The 26301-nt window shown below is 41.3% G+C and overlaps 1 protein-coding gene across 1 annotated transcript in view; it reads left to right on the top strand.

Annotated features, from left to right (window-relative positions):
- The window catches only part of NALCN (sodium leak channel, non-selective), a 232873-nt gene that overhangs the window by 151998 nt on the left and 54574 nt on the right, over positions 1–26301 (top strand). The window contains exons 16-17 of the mRNA XM_057402107.1: positions 19089–19225; positions 20931–21072. Coding sequence (XP_057258090.1) covers positions 19089–19225; positions 20931–21072 — 279 coding nt within the window. The remainder of the gene's footprint in view (positions 1–19088; positions 19226–20930; positions 21073–26301) is intronic.

Below are 26301 nucleotides of genomic sequence, written 5' to 3'. Positions count from 1 at the left end.
TCACTGACATGGACAGTGGGATTGAGTGTGCCCTCAGCAAGTTTGCCGATGACACCAAGCTGTGTGGTTCGGTTGATAGGCTGGAGGGAAGGAATGCCATCCAGAGGGACCTTGACACGCTTGTGAGGTGGGCTGATGCCAACCTCATGAGGTTTAACCATGCCAAGTGTAGGGTCCTACACCTGGGTCGGAGCAATCCCAGGCACAGCTACAGGTTGGGCAGCGAAGAGATTCAGAGCAGCCCTGCGGAGAAGGACTTGGGGGTGTTGGTCGGTGAGAAACTGAACATGAGCTGGCTTCAGTGTGTGCTCACAGCCCAGAAAGCCAACCGTATCCTGGGCTGCATCAAAAGGAGTGTGACCAGCAGGTCAAAGGAGGTGATCCTGCCCCTCTACTCTGCTCTTGTGAGACCTCACCTGGAGTATTGTGTGCAGTTCTGGTGTCCTCAGCACAAGAACATGGAGCTGTTGGAGCATGTCCAGAGAAGGGCCACGAGGATGATCAGGGGGCTGGAGCACCTCCTGTATGAAGACAGGCTGAGGAAGTTGGGTCTGTTCAGGCTGGAGAAGAGAAGGCTGAGTGGAGACCTCATAGCAGCCTTCTAGTATCTGAAGGGGGCCTATAGGGATGCCGGGGATGGACTCTTCATTGTGAACTGTAGTGACAGGGCAAAGGGGAATGGGTTTAAATTTAAACAGGGGAAGTTTAGATTGGTTATAAGGAGGAAATTCATTACTGTAAGGGTGGTGAGGAACTGGAATGGGTTGCCCAGGGAAGCTGTGAATGCTCTGTCCCTGGCGGTGTTCAAGGTGAGATTGGACAGAGCCTTGGGTGATATGGTTTAGTGTGAGGTGTCCCTGCCCATGGCAGGGGGGTTGGAACTAGATGATCTTAAGGTCCTTTCCAACCCTAACTGTTCTATGATTCTATGATTCTGTGGTGATCCCTGCCCTGACATCAGAGGAAAGCCTTCTGCAGCCTTTAACTGCAGAAACCCCAGATAGCTTCTGGTGACCCATGATTTTCTTCTAGCTCTAATTCTAATTCTATCAGTATCACCTTTCAGTCATCTGAAAGAAGAACCAAAGCACTGACAGTCACTTGGCAGTTTCTTGTAACCAGTGATATTTCATACTTGAATGATAGTCACTCTCCAGGTATTTGGGAAGTTCCAGTGATGTAACTTTGTCTAGTAGTTCTCAATGGATTTATATTTTGCATGCGTTTGTTAAATCTATTTTCAAATCAGTGTATATTTAGCATTTATTGCTGGTGGTAGCAAAGATAAATTTAACGATGCACTATGTGAAAAATTATTTCTTTGTCCGTTTATGAATCTGCCACTTGATTATTTCATTTGATGCCCTTTAGCTCATGATGTACAGTCATTCCAGTTAAATGCTTCCTCAGTGCTCTGTCCTTCCTACCGTGCCTGTTACTACTTCCATTGTATACTGTCTTTGTGCACCTGTACATGCAGCTTTAGAATGTGGCCAAAGTTTCTCTTCACTGGGTAAGTCTATTTGAAGTGTCCCCCATTTGCAAGCAAATTTGGCAGTTTAACTAATGCATCTTGGAAAAAGTCATGTTTAATACCCTTTACAAACCCTCTCAATCTTTTTCTAAGTAAACAAATCAGCATGCTAGGATAGAATTTCTCTGACATTATTTCCTGGAACTTCCTTTCTTTTTTTAACAAGAATTCAAAATATGTAGTCCATAATAGAATAAACATGAGGAAAGCAGTCTGAAATAATCAGAAGTCCTGTCTGCCTGCATGCAGCTAGCTTACTGATGCTTTACTGGTACTGTTTTTTAGGGATTTCATCTTTTTGCTTTCCCTTTGTCTGAATTTGCTTTCCTCAGATCTCTTTCCTGGTGAATCAGTTTAGTATTTAAAAGCAAGCTGTCTCTAGGGGAAGTTCCAGGCCATTCAGATACAGTCATTATTCACTCAGAACATAGTTTTGACCTTATTCCTGTAATACTAAGGAGTCTCACTGTCCTGGCAAAGCATGCATCATTTTGGCAGATCTATTAACAACTCTTTTATTCAGTGAGGAGCAAAACTATACTCACACTTTATGACCTAGTTGTACTTTTTAGTATGGAGTTTTTCTCTCCCCCAGCCCCAATTCTCCATAAGTAGAACTAAAGCACATCGCTCACTGCTGCATTTAATAGAGACCAGGACAGTGATGGGTCAAACACTGGTAATTGATTTTTTGGGCACCTGGCTCCAACAGCTATTTTGAGTGATATCTCAGAAGAGACATTTTGTCTACAAGTAGAGAAGGAGATGAAAAAGATAGGATTTTGAGGCTTTCTACCTGTCAGACCTAAGGAGTTTCATAGAAACAGCTTATAAACTAGGAACAGAGCAGTGAAAAATCAAAGCCTTTGATACAGGCATTAAGCATTAAGAACCGTGTAGGTATTTCTTTCCTTTTTAAATGTTTCGCGGTTTGGGGTTTTTTTTTGGTTGGTTTTTTTTTTTGCTTTTTTTTTTTTTTTATCTCTATGGTACCCATTAAGATGATAGTGAAGAGCTACAAAAGCCAAAACCTTATCTAGTCCTCACTGTCTTGATGCACCCTGTTCTGGGATTCTGAACACATTTGGTCAGAATATACTGTTGAAGCCCTGTGCCTTTCACTCAGCACCTCCAGGCATTCATCAGATCTAGTAAGATGCCAATGACAATTTCAGCAGTAACATCACTTCCAAATTTTGTGTGCTGAGGTTTCAGCATTAAAGTGGGAGTTTCAGCATGGGGATTTTTCATGAACATATTGTGCAAACAAGGTGTTATAATTGGCATTTCTAATTTAAACACACTCGGCATAAAATTTATATATGTGAATGTGTGTGTGAAAATCAAGGAGTTTTTTAAAGCCTAGTTAGATTTACTTGCCTCCAGAGTATTTTTATTCTGAGGACAGTTCTTGAGGTGATTCCAAATGGAAAATAGCTGCAGAATAGAATAAAAATGAAAAATTACCTTTTCATTATATTTGATCCCATGTAAACAGATTTTAAACTAGTGGCAGGAAAGATAAGCATTGAACACATTCTATTAACAAATGAAAAGTACAGTAATTCCAAAGTGAATTTCAAATACAACTAAAATGCATGAAATCCTTCATCATAGAGGGAATATAGTGGAAAGTTCACAAAATTCAAGTTGTTTCTCCATTACCGGGACATATGAAGAGCATTTAAAATAGCTCTATTTCAAAAGTAGTAAACTTTACAGAGACTATGTCCATTTCTAGAAGACAATCTGTCCTTTCAGGACTGGAAAACATGGTCATCTGGAAAATTGCTTATGCCAGGCTCTCCTTTTTTACTAACTTAAGGACCTTTTGAAAGCCTCCTGAAGGCTGTAGCTTCCATCTTTGAGGTTTTTTCTACCTCTTTATGTCATTTGTCACCCTTTTCAAAAGCAGTATCAATGGATCACAAATTCTGGCTTATTCATTTGATGCCCAGTGGTGAAATAAACACTTAAATATTAATTCAGAAGTTGTCAACCCCTAGTATATGAAATACAATGTTATTTATCAAGAAAACACATTAAATTCAAGAGGGGTTCTCTTGGAGCAACGTTTTATTGTGTAAAATAGGGACCTTTAAAAATTCTAGTCAAAGATCATATTCAAAGCACACCTTTTCAAGGAGGAGAGATTGTAGTCAGATTTGCTATGCATGTGTGAATAGCAGTAGCAAAAATATAAATGTAAGCTGCTGCTGCTTCATTTATATTACCAGGGAAGAAAATGCTTACCTAGCTTTTATATCACCAGGAGCTCATCTAATCTTTATTTTTTGTTTTGCTTGGTTGAAACCTAAGAAAAATGCAAGTGCTTCTCAGGGCACATTGGTCATTCTAGGTGCTCAGCCTTCTGGATTAAGGGACAGCACTGTAGCTCTTTGGAAAGAAGGAGAGGGGTTGTGTAGCATTACTTATTATGTTGACGGCAACTGGATCCTTGAAAATCCATGCTGTGTTTGTCTTTGGGTCCTTCTGTGTCACACAGGTCTGTGTTGCTTTTCTGAACTATGTTTTAGGCCTATAGGAGTTTGTGGATCTATGAGCTTGTGAATATATTGTACCTTTGGATACCTAGAAAAAGTAGAGTCCTGACCTTTGCATGAGATTTAATTCCTTTTGCAGTCATTAAAAAAAGCTAGCTGCTTAGAAAGATGAATATATTATATTGTCACTGAGATTTTAAGTACCCGAGTGTAAGTCACTTATTTTCCACATAGAATTCAGAGGACTTCTCTTTATAGTTCCCCAAGAATGGATTAGGCACTTTTTAAAACATGACAGAAGATGAGGAAGCCTGCACAGTTTTCCTGTGTTATATCCAATGAGTGGAAACACTATTTCACAGTTAAGAGAGAGTTCTTACACATATCTCCTCAAAAGAAGAAGTTCATCACCATAAGAACACAAACAGAACCGTCCCCATCTCTTACAAAAGTCAATAAAAGAATACAGGAATCAAGCCCTGGCTAAAACTTGGGTGGGAGAAAAGGGCACCAGTAATACCAAACTATTCCTGTTTTCATCTAACCCAAGGAGGTTTCTGAAGTAATTTGGATCAGCCTCTGTGTCTTCCCAGCTACCAGCATGTCCTTTTGTTAAATCAACTTTTGCATGAATTTTTGTACTGGAGAAATACTGTAAAACTGCAATGCATCTACAACTCAGGCCCCCAGTGTCAAATTAGATGTTCTGCCTCTGGTTCAAAGCAAATTAAACAAACCACGAAAAGGCAAGGGGCAGCTAAATTGTGCAAGACAAAGTCTCTCCTGTTAAAAGAGTTATACTGGATTCTGCCTTCTGCTACAGCTGTGAATTTTTTTCTCAACTTCAGTTGCATTTTCTCAGTGTTAAGTATATTCTACCATCTACCAGAGTCCAGTAATGGTTTGAATTCATCAAGAGGTGGCAAATGCATATGCACAACAGTGAAACTGAAGAGCATAATCATCTGTTCTCTTGCAGTTCATAGGTATCACCAAATCATAAAAAAGTCTAGGTTGGAAGGGACTTCTAGAGACCATCTGGTCCAAACTGATATTGAAAGCAGGCCACTACATGATGTTACCCAGAGCCCTATGAGGCCAAGTCTTTTATATCTCCAGTGATACACCAGTGAAATTCCACGGCTTCTCTGGGAAGCTTATTCAAATGACTGTCTTCATAGTGAAGTTCTGCTTTGTTCTATCTAGACAGATTTTTATTTTTTTTTAATGAAAATAATGGTGCTGTTTGCCTTCTGCCCTGTGAACAAGTCTCATTGTGAAGTTTGCCTTTATATTCTCTGGAATTACATTGTCGAGAAGATCCGCGTGGCCCCTCCGCAGATCCTCTCCAATTTTCCAGTCCCAGACAAATCGGTTACATGGAGATCAGATCAAATGTACAGCCTCATACATATTTAGCAGAATACATTTAACAAAGCAAACCCACATGACAATGATGTCTATAATAAAAACATGGGAAACAAAACAAAAAGGTACTATGCACTGTGGTTGAGGTTTGCTTAGCCGGTCCTAGTTTCCAAACTAAAGCCAAAACACAGCACTGCACCAGCTACTAAGAAGGAGAAAAATAACTGTTGTACAGCTGAACCCAGGACACACCCCAGGCAGCACTCACAAATTCATAGAGAACACATATGTTGGCTTTGAAACATGAAATGAGGTTCAAGTAGCATAGACATGTTTCCTCCCTTGCAGATGAAACTAAGTAGTAAGTCAAGTTGGATACGCTTTATGTCTACACCACTTGAGTTGTAATATCTCCCATTAATACCCCAGACGATACATAGAGCAGCCTATATGAATCATATGAAAAAGGTTTTGCATGTATGGATCAAATTGCAATCTTCCTGTACTTTGGTATTAAGAGGGCCTATGTCAAAGTTATATTGCTTCGTTCAACTATGATCAGGGACACATGGATTCTCTGCAGATTGAGTCTTTTATCCCTGTGACCTCACTGCTCTTCCGCATTTTGTATACCTCTCACTGTCTGTTGCCTGATTGGAAGTCAAGATGATGACTACCTCGATCAATCACAGCCTGGTTGAGTGTCTTTAGCTCTTTCTTTTTTAAGTGAATGGGAGCTGCCTGTGGTGAGAACCTTTGAAAGTCTGGGCGCAATTATCATTTCCCATATTGGCTCTATTTTTCTGCAAACCCAGCAGGGCAGATGTAGTTGTGTGTCTTGGCTATGTGTAGGTAAGCATCATTTACAAAGCTACCTCCAGGAGTCTTCCTTTGTGCAGGGTCTGGAATAGATAAGCAAACATTAAGATTCTGAACTATCCTGCACTGGCACTTCCTTTGCTTCCTGCACAGGAGCACACTTTCAGATTGTAATGGATTTTAATCTGAGTCCTGAAGGTGAGCACACTGTAACTAGTCAATATTGAATGATTATGTTTGTACAAGAGCAGAACTCATACATCCTGTGCTTTTGTTCACCTGAAAATATTTTAGTTGCTTATTGCTCATCAAATATGCAATTCATATCAAAATAATGATGCCTAGTTTAAGTGAAGTCTCAAGGAGTTTCCTCCGATGAAATACAGCATGTAATGCATTATTTATTATAATGGATATTCTTTTGTGACTCACTACCCTTTATATGAAAACAAAAATGTTTCCGTTACTTATCCCAAAAGAAAAATCATTAATATGAAAATGGTAAAGCTGCATTCATATGTGAAAAAGCTATTACAAGAATAGCTATTCATGCTAGCATTAGATTTATGTTTCATTTACATTATCTGTTTTAAACTATCCATCTGAAAATGTATTGCTTCACCTGGGCAGCAATATCTTGCCACAGTGCAGCAGCCCAGGTGGGTTCAAGTGTACTGAACTATTTTAAAATAAGGGTGGGGTTTATCCAAGATAAACCATTTTATCTTGTCTAAACTAGAGCATCTTCTGTAAGATGACTGGCTTGTATACACACCTGAGTTATTTTTCCTTTCCAAAACAACCTACCACTAAAACAGGACATGTGCATACTGCCTACTGAGGATGGGATAAGCCCCAAACTGTGCTCAGGCACTATCAAGGAGAGCATTAGCTTGCCAAGACCAAAACTGTGCAGGTGGCCTTGCTAACATTGTAACCCAATGGACGATCTTAATCCAGTTCTTAGGCCCACACCCCAGTACATTACTAATGTAGAATGTAGTCTTATACTGTCCCTGCATTCAGTGAAGAAGTTACTGTGACGTGATGTTCCATCTTGCTTGTCTTACTTATGCATTAGTATGGGATGAGTCAATATCTGGAGATACCTTTTCCAGTTAAATACAAGAAGTACTTAGATGATTATATGATACACATCACATTTGGGCAACTATAATTAACTGAGATGAATAGCATCATAGATGCTATGGCCTAGATTAATCCTGCCTAACATTGGGAATCACACCTGTGATTTAAACAACATACTGGAATCAAGTCCCCTCCTTAGTCAATGGAAGATAATCATGTCTGAAAGGTATAGCCAGCCCAAGATCTGAACTGACTTCCTCCTCAAGTGCCTCTGTCACTTTTGGCTGTAAAGAGAGACTAAACCATAACTTAGTTAGGTAAGTACCTCAGTATAATGGCAAGAAGGTTGAATCTGGTCTGGAAAGCACATTCCTGCTGCCCTGATTAAAGACACTGCACAGAATCTCAGATCTTCTGTTTCTTAAAATAGTATAATTCTGGCCACTGCAGAGGGGAAAAAAGATTTGGAAATATGGCTGAAGTGTAATCAATGTAGCAGTGTTTGCCTGAGTCTGTAGGCAGTATGAAGTAATAGCTCTGAAAAATTCATCTTATTTATCTCAGTTGATCAAAGGGAAACTCTGACACACTAGGTTCCTGACCTCTATTAGACAGATGGACTAAATTTTAGCCAAATTTTCCTAGGGAAATTTTATACCATTTGAATTGCAGTCATATCTTGTCAGCAGCATTTGCTCCTTAAGTACTGATAGGAGCTGCAAATACTGGAAGGAAGTTATTAAAATACATTTGTGAAACCTTACACTACTGTATTAATTTAGAAGACTTCATGCAAAATTGAAGAAAAAGTTATTTAAGTGAATAATAGAAGAACAGCAGTCGCAGCACCAAGTTGTACTACACACAGCATATAAACCCTGTAACACAGAAATATTGTTTATAAAAAAAAATATCTTGTGCATATGAGAAACATATGTGTAATTATGTCCCTCCCATCTGCCAGGCAGTTTTTCAGTTTATTTTACCCTGAAGTTGTCAACAGTGCAGTCGCTACTGTGAGTGCCATCACCACTGTAATCATGTTTTTTTGTACATTTCACTGAAAAGTCCCCAAGGCAGCACAGAATGTGGTTAAAATCAATTTAGGTTCTGTTTTACAGTCCCTACATGGGAGGATTTTTTTATTGCTTTCAGTGTCCCCATTTGTTTAAGTGAGCCTAAAGGGCAAAATTCACAACTGGTATATCTAGGCAGTTAGCTAAAAGAGGATGAGAGAGCAAGATCAAGCATTAACTCCTTGTCTGATCACACCACTTAACTCTTCACTCACTGCTGACTGTGTCCTGGAGCTCCAGCTACTTTCTCCCAGAAAATACTTTGATGTACTTCAAGGAGTATTTTAGTTAGGGACCTCTTTCAAAAAAAGCACAGGCAAGACTTCACCAGGTGGGACTCTAAGCCACACAGTCCTGTAATGCTGTCCCACCTTCAGCCACACATACAAGCTCTTCTCTCTCTCAAAGCAGGCAATATACAACCCAAATGTCATCCTACAGAAGTGCTGCTCAGGGGAATTGGACGTAAAAGCTTTCATGCTGTTAGAGATGCCTTGAAGCACTGGAAAATGAGTAGAAAAATAACTGTGGTAATTATGTCTCAGGGCCACCACATAGGGCCTAGAAGAACCAAGAGCTAACCATTATGTCTTGAAGTCAGAGAGTAATGTCTGACCTTAGAAAATGGGTTAGGCCCTTGGAAGTCCTTAATATAGAATCATAGAATCACAGAAGGGTTTGGGTTGGAAGGGACATTAAAGCTCACCCAGTTCCAATCCCATGCCAGGGGCAGGGACACCTCACACTAGACCACGTTGCTCAAAGCCCCATCCAGCTTGGCCTTAAACACTGCCGTGGGTGAGGCAGCCATAACTTCTCTGGGGAACCCATTCCAGTGCCTCACCACCCTCATAGTAAAGAATTTCCTCCTTGTATCTAACCTAAACTTTCCCTGTTTAAGTTTAAACCCATTCCCCCTTGCCCTGTCACTACAGTTCACAATGAAGAGTCCCTCCCAGGCATCCCTATAGCACCCCTTCAGAGACTGGAAGGCTGCTATGAGGTCTCCACTCAGCCTTCTCTTCTCCAGCCTGAACAGACCCAACTTTCTCAGCCTGTCTTCATACAGGAGGTGCTCCAGCCCCCTGATCATCCTCGTGGCCCTTCTCTGGACATGCTCCAACAGCTCCATGTTCTTGTGCTGAGGACACCAGAACTGCACACAATACTCCAGGTGAGGTCTCACAAGAGCAGAGTAGAGGGGCAGGATCACCTCCTTCGACCTGCTGGTCACGCTCCTTTTGATGCAGCCCAGGATACGGTTGGCTTTCTGGGCTGTGAGCACACACTGAAGCCGGCTCATGTTCAGTTTCTCACCGACCAACACCCCCAAGTCCTTCTCCGCAGGGCTGCTCTGAATCTCTTCTCTGCCCAACCTGTAGCTGTGCCTGGGATTGCTCCGATCCAGGTGTAGGACCTTGCACTTGGCATGGTTAAACCTCATGAGGTTGGCATCAGCCCACCTCACAAGTGTGTCAAGGTCCCTCTGGATGGCATTCCTTCCCTCCAGCCTATCAACCGAACCACACAGCTTGGTGTCATCAGCAAACTTGCTGAGGGCACACTCAATCCCACTGTCCATGTCAGTGACAAAAATGTTGAGCAAGACCGGTCCCAAAACCAATCCCTGAGGTGGTGTGTTCATAGTGGTTCATTCTATGAACCACTCGTTACTGTTCTCCAGCTGGACATTGAGCTATTGTCCACAGCTCTTTGCGTGCAGCCATGCAGACAGTTCTTTACACACTGAGTGGTCCATCTGTCAAATTGATGTCTCTCTGGTTTAGAGACAAGGATGTTGTATGGGACAGGGTCGAACTTTGCACAAGTCCAGGTAGATGACATCAGCTGCTTTTTCAACCTGTCCATCAGTTCTGTAGCCCCATCATAGAAGGCCACCAAATTGGTCAGGCAGGATTTCCCCTTAGTGAAGCCATGCTGGCTGTCACCAAGCACCTTGTTGATTTTCATGTGCCTTAGCATGCCTTCCAGGAGAATCTGCTCCCAGATTTTGCCAGGCACAGAGATGAAACAGACTGGTCTGTAATTCCCCGGGTCATCCATTTTCCCCTTCTTGAAAATGGGGGTTATATTTCCCTTTTTCCAGTCGTCGGGAACTTCACCTGACTGCCATGATTTTTCAGATATGACACATGGTGGCTTAGCAACTTCATTTGCCAGCTCCTTCAGGACCCATGGATGGACTTCATCAGGTCCCACAGACTTGTGCGTGTTCAGGTTCTTAAAATGATCTCAGACGTGATCCTCTCCTACAGTGGGCCTAAGGTCTTAATTCTCACAGTCCCTGCTTCTGCCCTCCAAGACTTAGGCAGTGTGGTCAGAGCATTTGCCAGTGAAAATTGAGACAAAGAAGTCATTGAGAACCTCAGCTTCCTCCAAATCCAGGGTAGCCAGTTCTCCTGATAGCTTCTGGAGATGGCCCACGTTGTCCCTCGTCTGTCTTGTTTGCTACATACTTACAGAAGCCCTTCCTGTTATCTTTCACATCCCTTGCCAGATTTAATTCTAACTGGGCCTTAGCTTTCCTAACCCTGGTCCCTAGCTTCCTGGACATCGTCCGTCCCTGTATTCTTCCCAGGCTGCCTGTCCTTGCTTCCACCTTCTATAAGATTCTTTTTTCCCTTCTAAGTTTCCTCAGCAGCTCCTTATCCACCCATGGAGGCCTCCTGGCCCTCCTGACACATTTTCTTCTAGTCTCCTCATTATCCTGAGGATCTCGAACTCAACCATCTCATGATCTCTACAGCCAAGGCTGCCCTGGAGCGTCACATCCCCAACCAGCCCTTCCCTGTTTGTGAGCAGGAGGTCAAGCATGGCACCTCTCCTTGTTGGCTTCTTTATTACTTGCAGAAAGGAAGTTGTCTTCCACACAATTGAGGAACCTCTTGGATTGCTTGTGCTGGGCTGTACCGTCCCTCCAACAGATAACAGGATTGTTGAAGTCCCCCATGAGGACAAGGGCCTCCAAGCATGAGGCTGCTTCTATCTGTCCATAGAGCACTTTGTCCACAGAGTCCTCCTGATCGGGCGGTCTATAACAGATCCCCACAGTAATGTCCCCCAGAGCTGTTCTCCCTTTGACCATGACCCACAAGTTCTCTGTAGACTGATTACCTGTCCCCAGGCAGAGTTCCATACTCTCCAGCCTATCACTGACATAAATAGCTACTCCCTCTCCCCATCTGCCTGGCCTGTCTTTTCTAAAGTGCCTCTAACCTTCCATTCCAACACTCCTGTCATAAAGTCACTCCATCCCACCATGTTTCTGTGATGCCAGTGATATCATATCCTAGTAGCTGTGCACACATCTCTTAATTCCTCTTGTTTATTCCCGATATTACAGGTGTTTGTATAGAGGCATCTGAGCCGAGCTCCAAATGAAGCCGGCTCATTGGCTGGAGTGGCTGAAACAGCTCTGAGTAGTTCCAAGCATTTATTACAGGTTCTGGCAACTGACTGGGTGTGTTGGGATGGAATGATGCCCCCTTCCCCCAACACATCTAGTTTAAAGCACCAGTCTGGCAAGCCTCCTACCAAAAGTGCTCTTCCCTTTAGACCAGCTCCACCAGCCTCCAGGAGACCTGGCCTCCCAAATCGAGTCCCATGTTCTAAATACCCAAACCCCTGACTATGGCACCACTGTTCTAACCATTTATTAACCTGCCAAATCCAACTGGCCTTTTCAAGGTCCTCCCCTTTGACCCAGAGGATCAAGGAAAAAGCTGTCTGAGCCCCAGAGCCCTAACCACCTTTCCCAGGGCTCTGTAGTCCTTCTTAATGTTCTCCAGGCCACTGCTGTCAGTATCAGGGCCAACTAGAAGTGGGTAATAGCAGAATTTACTAGACCAGTCAGCTCCTCAGCAACATCCCTGATCCATGCTCGTGGTAGTCAACACACCTCCCTTGAGACTGGGTCAGGCCAACAGATGGGTGCCTCTGTGCCCTTCAAAGCAGAGTCACCTACTACTATGACCCACCTCTTTTCCCTGGAAGCATCAGTAATGATCAGTGAATGTGTCCTCGTTAGCCCCTTGCAGAACTGCAAAGCGGTCCTGGGTGGGGATGTCAGATTTAGGAGGAAGAACGTTGCTTCTAATTGTTTTTTTCTTGTTGTTTCCAAGAGGTGATTATGCTCACTTTCTACCGGAACTGGGCAAAGGCTGTAGCATTTTCTGCTATTGTATGTGAAAAACATAGGTGTTTTGCCTAAAAGTACAGCTTGTTTAGACAGGCACAAAAATGTCCTCATTTCAGATAGGAACCCAGCTGGGGCTGTCTTCTGCAGCCTATACCAGCATCCCCAATAACAAATGCGGTGACTTTCCCCTTCCCCCCGATAGACCACACAAGAAATAAGCCTATGGGAGAGAGACCAGCGGTCATTCTGCATTTCAAGGATTTGAACAAATGCGCTGGGGGGATTTGGTGCCTATCTCTATATCTCTGCACTCTATACATACCCTTATTTAAAACTTAGCTGAAAGTTTTAAAACTGTTCTACACAACTTGAGTCAGTGTTGCAGGGAAAAGCTGTGCAGTCCACGCAGTTTAAACTGAATTGGATCAAACACCTTACTGAGCTGTCAAGAACATGGAATTAGGCAGCAGTCAGTGAAGTGTTGCATTCAAGTAGTAATGCAAGACGTAAACCCCCAAACTAGACACATGAATGTTAATAAACAAGCAAATAGCTAAACACTCTGTGTAACAAATGCAGGAGAGATTTCTTCAGTTCTTCTTCTTTCCAAGAAGATGACCTCACCATACGCAGTGTAGCAGCAAATGCCCCTTGGTGCATTGATAAGGAATGGTGAGGAAATCCTGTATGCTCTCTATGTTTCTGCAAAGTTTATGCAGAGGGAACCAAAACCCCTTTCCTTCACCTCTGGGATCATAACAGTCAAATGACCGTACGTGGTATAAACGCCTTTATTGATACAGTCTGAACACACAGATTAATTTACAGGGACACCCAGCAGCGGTGCCCAGTGTGTGGCTGCCATGGACAGGAACATCCCCCTGGGCCTCCTGGGCACAGGCACTGCCTCAGGACCAGCACCCCAAAGGCCTTTCTCCAAGGGATGCTGGGCAAAGGGGCAGCAGCAGCAGGGCTGCGGTGGGCAGGGCTGTGGAAGCCCTGTCACCCCTGTGTCACAGTGCCACCACCCACCAACGCAGCATCACAATGCTCTGGGGCAGTATAAGGCAGCATCCTCCCGGGTCCCACTGCCAGAGTGGCCAGCGCTGCCACCAGGACAGAGCTGGAAGCCTGAAGGCACCCATGGAATTCCTTGAGACACCCGTGGAATTACTTGGAGGGGCAGAGGGGGGAAGACTGCCCGAAGGTGCGGGAGGTTCTCTGCTGCAATTCCAGCTCCTGGAGGGGCCACATTCGCAGCTCATCGGATGGATGAAAATCCTGCTTCAGTCTGTGGGAGGATCGCCATCCTCATCTTCTAGGGAAATAGTGGCAGCAGCCATAAGGAATAGGGTCCAGAGATGGCCCAGTGCCCTCCTGCAGTGCTTTATAGCTCCCACTGCCAGGCACAGGAAGGGTTCTTCCCCCAGGGTTGATCAGGCCAGGGTCACTTTGCTGTTTCTGGAAGCCCCTGAGATGGCTCCAGATGGAGGCAGAAAAGGCAGGGCCAGTGTCCCCTAAGAGCCATAACCAGCCCATGGACCAGGAGCAGGTCTTGCTCAGGTGCTCAGGGAATAGCCGATCGCCAGCACTGGGGTCAGGAAGGAATTTTCCCCTGGGGCAGATTGGCACTGGTCCCCGGGGGTTTTTTGCCTTCCTCTGAGCACTGAGCGTGACCACTTGCAGGGCTCCTCGGTGCATTCAGGCTTGGTTATCTCCCGGTGCTCATGCTCCATGAAGGTGGCCCTCGCGTCCTGCAGCTGGGGGGGAAGAGCTTTTTTGCCCCCAGGTGGACTAGCAAGCGTTCCCGGGGTTTTTTGCCTTCCCCCGCAGCCGAGCACAGCCCCTTCACGGGGCTCCTTTGGGTTATTGTGGCCCAAAGGCAGCGGCTCGTGCTCCACGCAGCTGGCCCTCATGCCCCGCATCCGGGGGGAGGCAGAGTTCTGGACTCCCAGGGTGGCCCCAGCGTGGCCCCGGGATTGGTGCCTGTTCTCTGTGGCATTGAGCACCACCCCTTGTCAGGTCTTCCCGCATAGCACCACTATGAAAGAATTAGGAAAAGAAAATATAACCTAAACTAGACAAAAATTAACTATACTAAACCAAGCTAAACCTAACTTTACTTATAAATAAATAAAACACTCTTTCCACCTGTAAGCTTTCTGATTTGTTTCTTTGAAAGTGTTTTTGTTGCTGAAAACTCCTTGGCATTTCTGATAAATAATGGTCTCATCATTATACAACCCATTGTGAGTGCAGGGAATGGAATGGAATGGAATGGAATGGAATGGAATGGAATGGAATGGGGAGGAATGGAATGGAATAGAACAGCTATGATATCTCGTGCATATAGTTCTGCATGACAAGTTCTGACATAGGTCTGAGGGGCTGTCTGCAGTGCGGGCCCTAATAGGGGCTGGTCCCAGGTGCTGAGGCCTAAGGAAACCCGAAGGTTTCCTCTCTCTCCGGGGTTGAAGTAGTCCTCTCTGGAAAGCACATTTATAGCTCTATAGACGTATTAATAAGATCTACGCATCACAAATACTGCTTCTGAAAATTGCAGGTGTTACTTTTCTGAAGTTCAATTAGGGTTTTGTTTGGGGTTTTTTTTAAATCTTAATTTCCAGATTATTTTTTGCCTTCCTTCTTCACGGTACAGTTTGCGCCAGTGATTATGTGTTGAACTCTAAATCAAATGCAGGTACAAAAATGTTGATACAATTTGATGCCCAAGCTGAGTGTGTACTGTGTAAGCTTACCCGTATATGTATCTTCTTTTAGTACAGCTCATTCATGTCCAAAAAATTCACCAGATCTATACAATTACCGGCTAATAGCAGAAAGGGAAAAAAATAGGTCATTTAATCTGCCTTTTTTGTTGCTTAGTTTACACCTGATTTAGTTCTAATTATTTGGATTTCTTTCAAAGCCCTTTTTGACAAGCCAAAGGTGATGGTAAACCTGAGAAGTTGAATAAGTAAAAAATTCTGGAAAACTCTTGGCTGGGTGCTGCTATCAGTTTGTCATGTCTTTCATCCCCACACACTTCCATGCTCAAAGTGTTTGGTGTTGGAATACACAGCATTTCCTGCTAAGACTGTGACACAGATATTGTATAGTGATTTTATTCTTCAAATACAGCCCCTAAAGGAGATTTGCAGTGAAAAATGTTGATATTTAGCAGTGTACTATAATGTACCAAACTATATTAATTTAAAACTATCCTATAGTGAGACTTCTGGACTTTCTCAAGAGGTTTGAACTTTTCAGTCACCGTGAAATTATTCTGGGCAGCTGGCCAGTTCCTAAATAACTGTGTGTACATCAGTAGCAAAGCTGTTAGTTTTGTACATGATTGATCTCAGTCTGTTATGAAAACTGTCAACTAAAATGAAAGAGTTAGAGCATTACAGTACATTTTTCATGATCATTTAATTTCATTGAAGTATTTACAGAGTGTTTAAGTGATTTTCGCATACACTTGCCTCACAGACCTTATGAAAATCGCATTTTTCACTCTGTGTTTTGCACATTACCGGATCTTCTTCCATGATCAGAATTAAACAAATAGGGAACAAAACAAAAAGTTAGGAAAAGTAGGTCTTGTCTATGGTTAACTCTGTTTCTTGTTTGGCATGTTCTCACCAAAGTGTCAATGTCTTAGAAACTCAATGACTGTGTTAAATTTGAGCTTTCAGTTTGCTTTGCAAAGAACTTTACATTCAAAAATCTTCCTGTCTCTAAATGAAAATGGGTGCTCACTCTCGTTAGCCTTTTGAGCTGTTTAGGTAATCACGTTACCAGACCCTAGAGCACTTCCACATTCCAGGCTGCACCATCGTTGCCACATTCCAACTTAACCCTGTACCTCGAAAAATGTGTGTTTAATATGGGTTAAAGAAAGTTGAAGTTGTAAAGGTTTTAAGCAGCAACGCAAAGTAGGATGTATGGCATGGAGAGCAACAATTACACCTTAAGTGCATAGAGAAGAATGCGGTGAAGCTAAATGCCTCACACTTCCCAATATGTAATAGCATCACAGCATGAATAATTGGAGATATTCTTTGGAACTGCTTTGGCTGCTTAGACTTCAGGTTATTTTGAAGCCTATCTTGAATCATTCTCCTGTTTAGACTGGGGATATTGCTGTCCCCTGGCTTAAACTGGGGATATTGTTGTCTCCTTGCTTACCTGTTGATCTATACATTTTCCTACTTCCAAGCTCTCTCCAATCTGGTCTGCAGTTTATCATATGCTCTAATCTGTATAAACTGATGTCTGTGAACAGGAGTTCATAGCATAGAGACATTCTCCATGCCAAAATCTGCATATATATGCAATTATTTTTTGTTAAAAAGCAAATGGCAGAAACTTGCAGACTTTTTTTCCTCTAAAAAACATCCCTTTCCCAAAGCTTTTCCACAGTACAATATGCAGAAAAGCCCTGTTAGATTACCCAAATCATTACCTTGTCAGTGCGTGATTTCTTTCTGCAGCACTCTGGTGTTTCAAGGATTCTGTCTAGCCTGAATTCGAAATGATGAGGCACTTCCCTCCAGAGACCTCTCTGAACACTCGGAGACTTCCCTGTAATGATAGTAATCTTTATTCTCATTCTAGACATTCCTTCTCTTAATTTCATCCTCTCATTCCTATATTTGGAATTATATTCTTAAAATAATTCATTTTCAAATATTTCTTACACAAATCTACATCATCACCCTTCACCTTACTTTATTATTATTTATGGTAGATGTAGTATAAATATTGGTCCCTTTTAGCCTTTCTCTCCATTTTATCCCCTTTCTCCAGTTGGTTTATGTAGCCCTCCACTGGTATTGCCTTCTGCACTGTTTTGGCTTGACAGTATAAGACTGGTGAAAGGTATTTAGAAATGAATGCATACTGAGCTGTAGTCTCTTCAAAGCACCACATACTGGAGCTGTGGACTTCTGTACCATTTTCTAAACCTATATAACATCTAGCCAGCAGAGATTGCTTGTGAGCATAGCCTTTAGAAAGTAGCGTAATTGATGCCCAAATTGGTCTTCTGATGCAATGTTGAAGTACAAGTTCTTGATTAGTTTCTGCTCTTAATTCTTGCTATAGATTTTTTTTCAGTCTGTTATTTCCTGCCCTTTTTTCTAAATCTGTCCTTTTCCTCTTCCAATGTAGTTTTTGCAACTCTTCATATTTTAATATTGAGGGTTTCATTAATGTCATCATTTCTTCCTTTTAAGGATCATTAATAAAGCAAATAGGACAGGACATAATACAGATTTATGCAATAGTCCCCCTTCTATTCTGACTCACTGCTTTACCATTAATCATTAGTCTTTGTAGCTCTTCAGGCAGTTTTTAGTGTATATGACAACTTCTATCCAGCCAAGTAAGAACTGATTTTCTGTTTAAGCTATCCTGTGGTTGGAAGTGGTGATGTTGCTGATAGTGAAGCTGAGCAGTTGTTCTTCTATAGCATGCTGCAGGAACAAGTATTTCACTAGGCAGTGCAAATGAAAGTTAAAACTCTGACTTCCTAGCCTTGTAAGAATCTATAGCTGATGTCTGTCAGCAGTATTCCCTGCAGGTGCTGATGGTGAAAATCTGTTTGAAAATGTAAGCTTCTAAGCCTGTGTTCACAAGCAGGTGGGAGAAGAAGAGCTGCAATAATCTCAGAGAGATGTATGCTGATTGAAATAGCATGCAATACACATAGCATTTAAAATAAATGTAAAAATTAATTTCACTGATTCTTTTGACTTGGTATTTTGTAGCGATGACACAAATGAATTGCTACATCAGGTAGTAAGAATTTAAGAATCCTATCTCCATATCATATTTTTTTATCATATATCATTAGATTTAGCCATCATTTGTCCACATAGATAGATGTATCTGCCTTTTCTTTACTTAAATATGTGACATTCTGTGGAATAACTGTTTGTGCATATTTATAAATACAACATGCATTATGTGATTTGCTGAAGCTCAGTATCAGAACTGCTGATGTCGATGGATTCTTTTAAGTCCTTTGTTATTACTTGTAATACTCATCTAAATGTAATTTTCCAGTTATTTTCATGTTCTGAGAGCTAGATTCCTTTAGAATTGCTCCCTTTTAAAATGCCATGTTCTATTTGAATATTGAGGAGCTGTCAGCATATACAAGAAGATGTGCCTAATAAGAAAAGATCATGGGTGTTTATTTGCTTGATAAAGTGTAAGGGAGCTGTGAAGAAAACATAGAAATAAGCATATTGAATGGGACACTCATACGCTTCATATTTTAAAATTAAAATTATTAGCAATCCTTCCATTTTATGACTTTCAATTAAAGGCATGGTACTGTTAGGTATTTGTCAGCTTCTAGTAGAAGCACACCAATAACTCATATCAAGTTTACCCTCTGTAGTTCTTTGCTGCCATCTTCTGTTTCTTTCAATGATTGCCATTATTATTTGGATTCCGGAGAGCAAGGCTGTGATATTACAGAGCAAAATTTCCCTTTCTGTCATTTTGTTTCTTTTCCTTGTTTTCAGCTAAAGCAAAGTGAAGCAAATGCAGATACAAAGGAGAAGCTTCCATTACGTCTACGCATCTTTGAAAAATTTCCTAACAGGCCACAAATGGTAAAAATCTCCAAGCTTCCTTCAGATTTCACAGTTCCAAAAATAAGGTATTGAAATATTTCCTTTGCTAGTATGTCATAAACTTGTCTGGTGCCATGTAGCATCCAAGATATTTAACTGGTTTGCTTGTGGGCTCAGCAGATCATTCAGAAAAACAGAAATGAAACAGAATTAATGTTGGCATCAGAAGGATGCAACATTTTGGATTTACCTCATTCTTACTTGGGAGGAAAAAAAAAAAAATCCTAAAATTTCTTATAACATATTCATGGAAGCAACTGGATTGACCATAACCACCACAAGTACAGTATGATTGAAAAGTGTGTTGTTGTTACTCCACTCACATTTGGATTTTAGATTCTTGGCTGACATAGACAACTACCAATCTAATTGATTCTCATGTAGCTTTTTAAAGATAAGGTCAACTGGCAGCAAATCATTAGAGGGGTGGCACAGGCCATCCAATACCAGTTACTCTCTAATGACCTTGTCCACTCTCTGATCACCTTGTCCACTCTCTGTATTTGCATAGTTACCATTTTCCTGTAAAATTCACCTTAATAAAGGATCCAACCCTCTGTTGCCTACTTGATCATCAGTTACAGTTCAGTTACTCTTCTGTCATCCCAGAAAAAGCTTACAGAAATCCAGGGGCTGCTCTGCAGCTGGCCAAACAGGTCTTCTGGCTGTGCCCATTCCAGTATCTCTACCAAGCACATACTAGGAGAGAGGATGGTGTGAAAGATGGGTGTCATTGTTCTGGGTCTCCTGAAGTTTGTTTTCTTTTTTTATTAAACTCACAAGGAAGCTAAGGCAGCTGTTTTGACCTATTTGCATCATCTTAGCTGAATGAAAGGCATAATGCTGGTCAAGAAAAACAACTTTCTAAACCTCAGGGAAGCAGTCATAGATGTTTTGCTTTTAGTATCAAAATACTGTTTTGTTATACATTGAGGGCATTCTATTCCTAGTCTTAGTCTTCTTTGGTATTTCCTTCTAGCTGTTTTTTTCCCAGCAGGGAGAACATGTAGACTAATACATGACCTGCTAACTACTGAAAGAGACTTCAAACTATCACTAGTGAATCCTATCTTTAAATCTGAAGCTACTGTACTCTGTAGAACTCTCAAATAAGTATTAGTTTTGACATAGTCAGTTTACACTGAAATTAGGGCAACTCTACTGAACTTAAAATACAGCAAGATGAATGTACATTTGTTGTAAACAGAAATGCTTCTAAATTTTAGACATGGTATATGTGAGGGACAGAATTGCTGAAGTGCCTTAATAATGGCATTCAAAGCAGTTATCTGAACAGATGTTTGAAATCTTCAAGAACAAATTTCTTGCAGAGAGTATGTTTCCTTTGGATTATATCAGCATTTGATGTACATTGAAGTAACAGCTTGCTGTTTGATGAGCTCAGAAGAACTGAAAACTGCAAAAGGCTCTTCAAATTTTTAGCACTTTAACTGGTAAATGAATAAATAAATAATTATTGAAAGGAATAAAGTTATTTTCATAGAAACTGCATGCAAGCTGCCCAGCTCTGAATTCAGGTATGGATTTCTTTAATAAATGAATTTAAGTTTTATCAGTTGTTTTGGCATTCCATCCATTTAGACATCTATAGCTCAGTAGAACTTGGAGTTTATTCATTTTAGCACTAGTGGGCTGTGACATGTCCTAAAGAAAGCCAAATATTAACTCTTCCTGGTTCTAATCCATCAATATCTTCTATTTGTTCACAAGGGAAAGTTTCATGAAGCAGTTTATTGATCGCCAGCAACAAGATACCAGCTGTTTGCTGCGAAGACTTCCTTCAGCATCTTCTTCCTCATGTGACCACTCTAAAAGATCAGCAATTGAAGAAAACAAATATATTGATCAAAAGGTAAATCAAGAGTATAGGGCAGTATATGTCTTCCCTTGCATATTGTGAGAAAAGACGGGAGATTTTTCAGGCTGACAAACTGTATAAAAATGAACACAAGCTAGGATGGCTAAACCCAGGCTCAAAGGCTGCATTTAATTTTGCCTAAAACAGACAGGACAGCAGATCCTCATTTTATTTAAATCTTCATGTCTCTTGACTTCAAAATTCAGGATTTGATACATAATTTTGTTCAGTGCATCCATCTTATGAAGCTATTTTTTTAAGTAGTCTTGCTGTTACTCACTGAGAAGCTCATGGAAAATTGAAGTTTGTGAATATCACATGGAATTCTTGAATGCCTTGATACTGTTACACTGTTGAAAACACTTCACTGAAGCAAGGTCTCTGTGTAATCATTGCAGATGAGTAAAAATGTAAGAAGTATTCTAGTTATTTAAAGGACATTAACCTCTCCGTGAGCCTGGGAATCATTAGAAAACAGATGCTGAACACATATATTTAATACCCATTGTGTTAAATGTTGCTAGTTTCCCAGCCAGACTGGCGTGGATGGTTGGAATTGAAAAACATCAGGACTGCTTGAAATGATGACAATGATGATGCAGCAGCATAAGTGAACGTGTGACTTCTGGCACCTTGCAAAACTGCAGGAGCAGAAAGAGTCTTCATGTGCATCATGGAGGATACTGGCTTCCCAGATTTCTAGTGGCATCTACGTTGATACCACTTCTTAATCATTTTTAATATCATGTAACTTATTAGTGACATTTCAGCAGACAAAAGAAAAGCCCTTTCAGTATTCATATCAGGGTGCTCAAATGCCCTTTGAATATTAACATCAGGGGGCTGTAAATACTTTTTAAGTTAGAAAGAGGGTATGCACTGTAGTTACACAGTATAACTCTTGTCTTTCCTAGTGTGTGGTTTGCATCTGTAACGCAGACAGAATTTGTACAGGCAGGAAGCAGAGTTGGGGAAAACAATACTCTTCTGATAATGAATAAATTTGCAAATTTGCAAAAGAGACAATTTGCAAACTGCTGTCAATTTCCATCCCTGTTTCAGTGCAAGAACCCATTTCTGTGGCCGATGTCTTCTGAGACATTAATAAGCCAAAGCTGAACAGCATGGCCTTAGAGGGAGGTGTGTGGAAAATAACATTTATCAGAGAAGGAAGGACATAGGAAGGAATCAAGCCTAAATGGACATCATCTACTCTAACAAGCAAAGCAGAAAAATTTGGTATTAAATGACAAGCCTAGGGGTCAGCAAACCTATGCCAAGTATCACTAATAATGAATGTCAAATGCTGTGCAGGAGAAATCGAAGGGCATTTCTACCGTGTATGAAGAGATGAACAGAGACCTTAAACTTGTACCAGCGACACAGAAAAGTCCACAGTATGCATTGCAGAGCTGTGCAATGATTCAGTAGATCTGTCTACATGAATATAGTTAGAATATTAAATTGCAATATCTTAATTCCTTCTGCCCACTGTTCACGAAAGTTATTATGTTTGAAGATAGATGAATACCTGGCACAGTTTATTCACTGAGATCTTGCAATATGAACACAGACTGCTGCAGTCTTTTCAAATTTTCACTTCCCTCCAAGAGCAACTACATATGATCCGACTTTCATTTTTTAATTGAAATAAGTGTTTGCAAATTGCTTTTGCACTATTCAACCTGCTTTAAGCACATACTTTTGGATTCCCATGCCTCAAGGGTAGAACCAATGATGAGTAACATTCTGATAAATGCAGCTTAAAACAAAGCAGTTACACATTCCTGTTAAGAGGGAGAAAGCACTAGGAAGCATTTTGTGGAAGTAATTACTCTGGCTTTCTATAGTTACAGTTGCCAAGGCAACCTCACTTTTGTATAAAAAAATCTTCATAAAAATATTCTTAAAACAAGCTTGGAATGACTGGTTGCACTTAAATATAAACCTTACATGCATACTTTACTTTCTTTGTAAAAAAGAAACCTGACCAAACTACTAATCCCGAGTACCTAGCAGGATGCATTCCCACTGCTCCTGATAGCAGTGCCACTGCTTCAGAAACTTTTCACATCTTTTTTGCATTGTACTCGATGAAAAATACCAGGGTGGAATCAAAAGGTGAGATTTTGCTGGCAGATTTGACTCTGTCTTTTCTTTGCAGTGCCTTAGCTGTGGATAGTTCTTCCAGTTTCTTCTGGGCTTATATCATTACTTCTGCATTCCACACCTCTTGAAGTGATAGGAAGTACTTAATACATACATTCCTTTATTTCCACTTTAGCCACAATTTTTTTCTTTCTCTAAAACTGTACCACTATATATATATGTTGTTGGTTTTGCCTTCAAAATCAATCTGACCCATAACTTATGATGATCGGTAAAGCAAATCAGGTTTTGTTCTCTCATATGATTGGTTTTGTAAGTCTTTTCATTATTACAATTACTTCCTTGAAAAGATGTTCTAAGTTGTAAGAAAGGAGTAGATTTTCATTGCATTATTTCTTTTTTTAAGGTATTTTGCCTTCTTAAAAGAATTGAAAATATTATTTGTATATCTACTCATAATCGTGACAGCAACTGGTTTGAAATTATTTTCATCTGTGCCAAATGAACATAACAGGTTTTGGAAAACAGTCTGTGAGTTACAGAAGTTTTTGAGCTCTTCCAAATTTCAAAATTATTATCAAAGTAATGAACTGACCAAACGCTAATATAAAAAATTGCTTTTAGATACCTTTACCTTTTTTATGTCCCCTAAGAGTTCCCTCTCAATGTGTGGGGTCTGAGGGGGTGTGTGGAGACAGACTGCCATGCTCATTCTACATCCGATGCCAGAAACACCTTAACTATCTCAGTCATGGATGCTTGATAGGCAGCTTAACATGATTCTTTAATTGAGCTCTTTATGATTATCTGTAACTTTGTGTGCAAAAATGGAATTCTCTCAGGTTCTCTGAACTTAACACTGCTGGAAGTGCAGGATATTTGGGTTGCACTCTCTGCTTGAGGTCCTGCAGAGCAAATTTTCTTAAACCCATTGATCTTGCCATAGACTTGCTCCATTGTGTGCTGAGTTAGTCTATCCTGATGTGGTCTGCAGGCCATGAGTTGAAGAGCTCTGGGTCTAATTAGAGAAGCCAGGACTGTCCAAGTTGGTGAGGGTACCCCTGTTGTAGTACAAAGTACCACAAAGATACTTTCTGGTGAAAAAAAAGAAGTGCAAGTATAATGAGGCAGTGCCATTATAAAATCAATGTTAAGGAAAAAATGTCTAAGAAAAGGGTTTAAAAATTAAAAGAGGGAGTTACAATGTTAAATTAACATTGTAGATGTGGGAGAATTGGATTTTTAGAGACAGAGAGGAAAGTGTTCTTTTATACTTCCACATTTATATGAAAATTATTCACAGTATGCTGGGAATTTCCTTTGCTAACCAATATTTAGTAAATTCTTGGACAGGAGAAGAGGATAAAATAAGGAAACATAATTTTTGTGTGAGTGGGTTGATGAGAACAAAGAAAATTGGCACAAAAATGAGGACATCTCACAGTGGTGCTCTCACGAAAGTGTGAGGGAGTCTCAGCAAGTTCTGGGGGACAAAGATCTAAATGAGCTTTAAGATTTACAATAAATCAGGTACCCAGTAAAATACAGCTGAGATGCCTGCAGAGCATTGGCTTTGGCTTCTTAACTTCAGGGCTGGAATCAGAGGAGCACAGGAACGCCTCAGAGTGCTTTCTAAGAGGTATTCAACCTTTAACAGCCCTGTGGAAGATTGTTGTGAGGACACTCTTGAACTGGTTACTTTGGCCATACAACCGCACAATGCTGTTAGAGTTCAGAACTGGCAGGCTTATAAGACAAACTTTGAAAAAGCCTGTGGCTCAATACATACAGAAAACAATGTGCATGTTTACAGCACTGGCACAGCAGGAGTGTATTACAAAACAAAGGAAAAGAGCATTTAATGTGTCCATGTATTTTATTGAGACTCTCTCTTTTAATTGAAGGAATATAAGCAAACCAGTTCTTTTATTTTTTTTTATTTGTAAGATTAACTGGATAGTAACAAACATACTTTGTTTCTTTTCTGTCTTATAATCCTGTTTCCTATCTGTTTCTTTTCACATGTATGAGTATTGGTTTTAGCTCTTCAAGCAGTGAAACTAGTAGCCATTCCATTTTCCTGTGCAAGCAAGATCCATCATTAAGGTCTAGATCCTGTAAAACTTTGACCTCCCATGCCATATGCCTCCCCCACTGACTTCCTGCTTGCAGTAGAATGTACCTGTATGATTGGAGGTGATGGTCAGAAAGTAAGAGCTGATCTCAGAGGTAGCCAGAGCCATTACTTTGGAGGACTATGAATATTAAGCAGCAGACCTCGCGCTGGATTCTACGTTCTTCCTCTGGCATGTCTTCTTCTGATCTGTGCTCAGCTTCTTCCATTCATTCCATAGTTTCTAGCAAAAAGAGCCACATATATTCTGAAATTACTTTTCCTTGCAGAAAGTATTTGTAATTTTAAAAGCTGAAATAGCTGATTTATAAGGCATAGAATCATAGAATCATAGAATAGTTAGAGTTGGAAAGGACCTTAAGATCATCTAGTTCCAACCCCCCCTGCCGTGGGGTTGGAATCATATCACCCAAGGCCTCGTCCAACCTGGCCTTGAACACTGCCAGGGATGGAGCATTCACAACCTCCCTGGGCAACCCATTTCAGTGCCTCACCACCCTAACAGGAAAGAACTTCCTTCTTATATCCAACCTAAACTTCCCCTGTTTTAAGTTTTAACCCGTTACCCCTTGTCCTGTCACTACAGTCTCTAATGAAGAGTCCCTCTCCAGGATCCCTATAGGCCCCCTTCAGATACTGGAAGGCTGCTATGAGGTCTCCACGCAGCCTTCTCTTCTCCAGCCTGAACAGCCCCAACTTTCTCAGCCTGTCTTCATACGGGAGGTGCTCCAGTCCCCTGATCATCCTCGTGGCCCTTCTCTGGACTTGTTCCAACAGTTCCATGTCCTTTTTATGTTGAGGACACCAGAACTGCACACAATACTCCAGGTGAGGTCTCACAAGAACAGAGTAGAGGGGCAGGATCACCTCCTTTGACCTGCTGGTCACGGTCCTTTTGATGCAGCCCAGGATACGGTTGGCTTTCTCGGCTGCGAGCACACACTGAAGCCGGCTCATGTTCAGTTTCTCATCGACCAACA

Source organism: Pezoporus wallicus, unplaced genomic scaffold (assembly GCF_028554395.1).
Source record: "Pezoporus wallicus isolate ANWC-B61680 ecotype Strahan unplaced genomic scaffold, APGP_CSIRO_Pwel_v1 contig_6520, whole genome shotgun sequence".
Taxonomy (NCBI): Eukaryota; Metazoa; Chordata; class Aves; order Psittaciformes; family Psittacidae; genus Pezoporus; species Pezoporus wallicus.
Note: the sequence above shows the minus strand (reverse complement) of the source record. Positions and strands in the feature narration are given on the sequence as shown.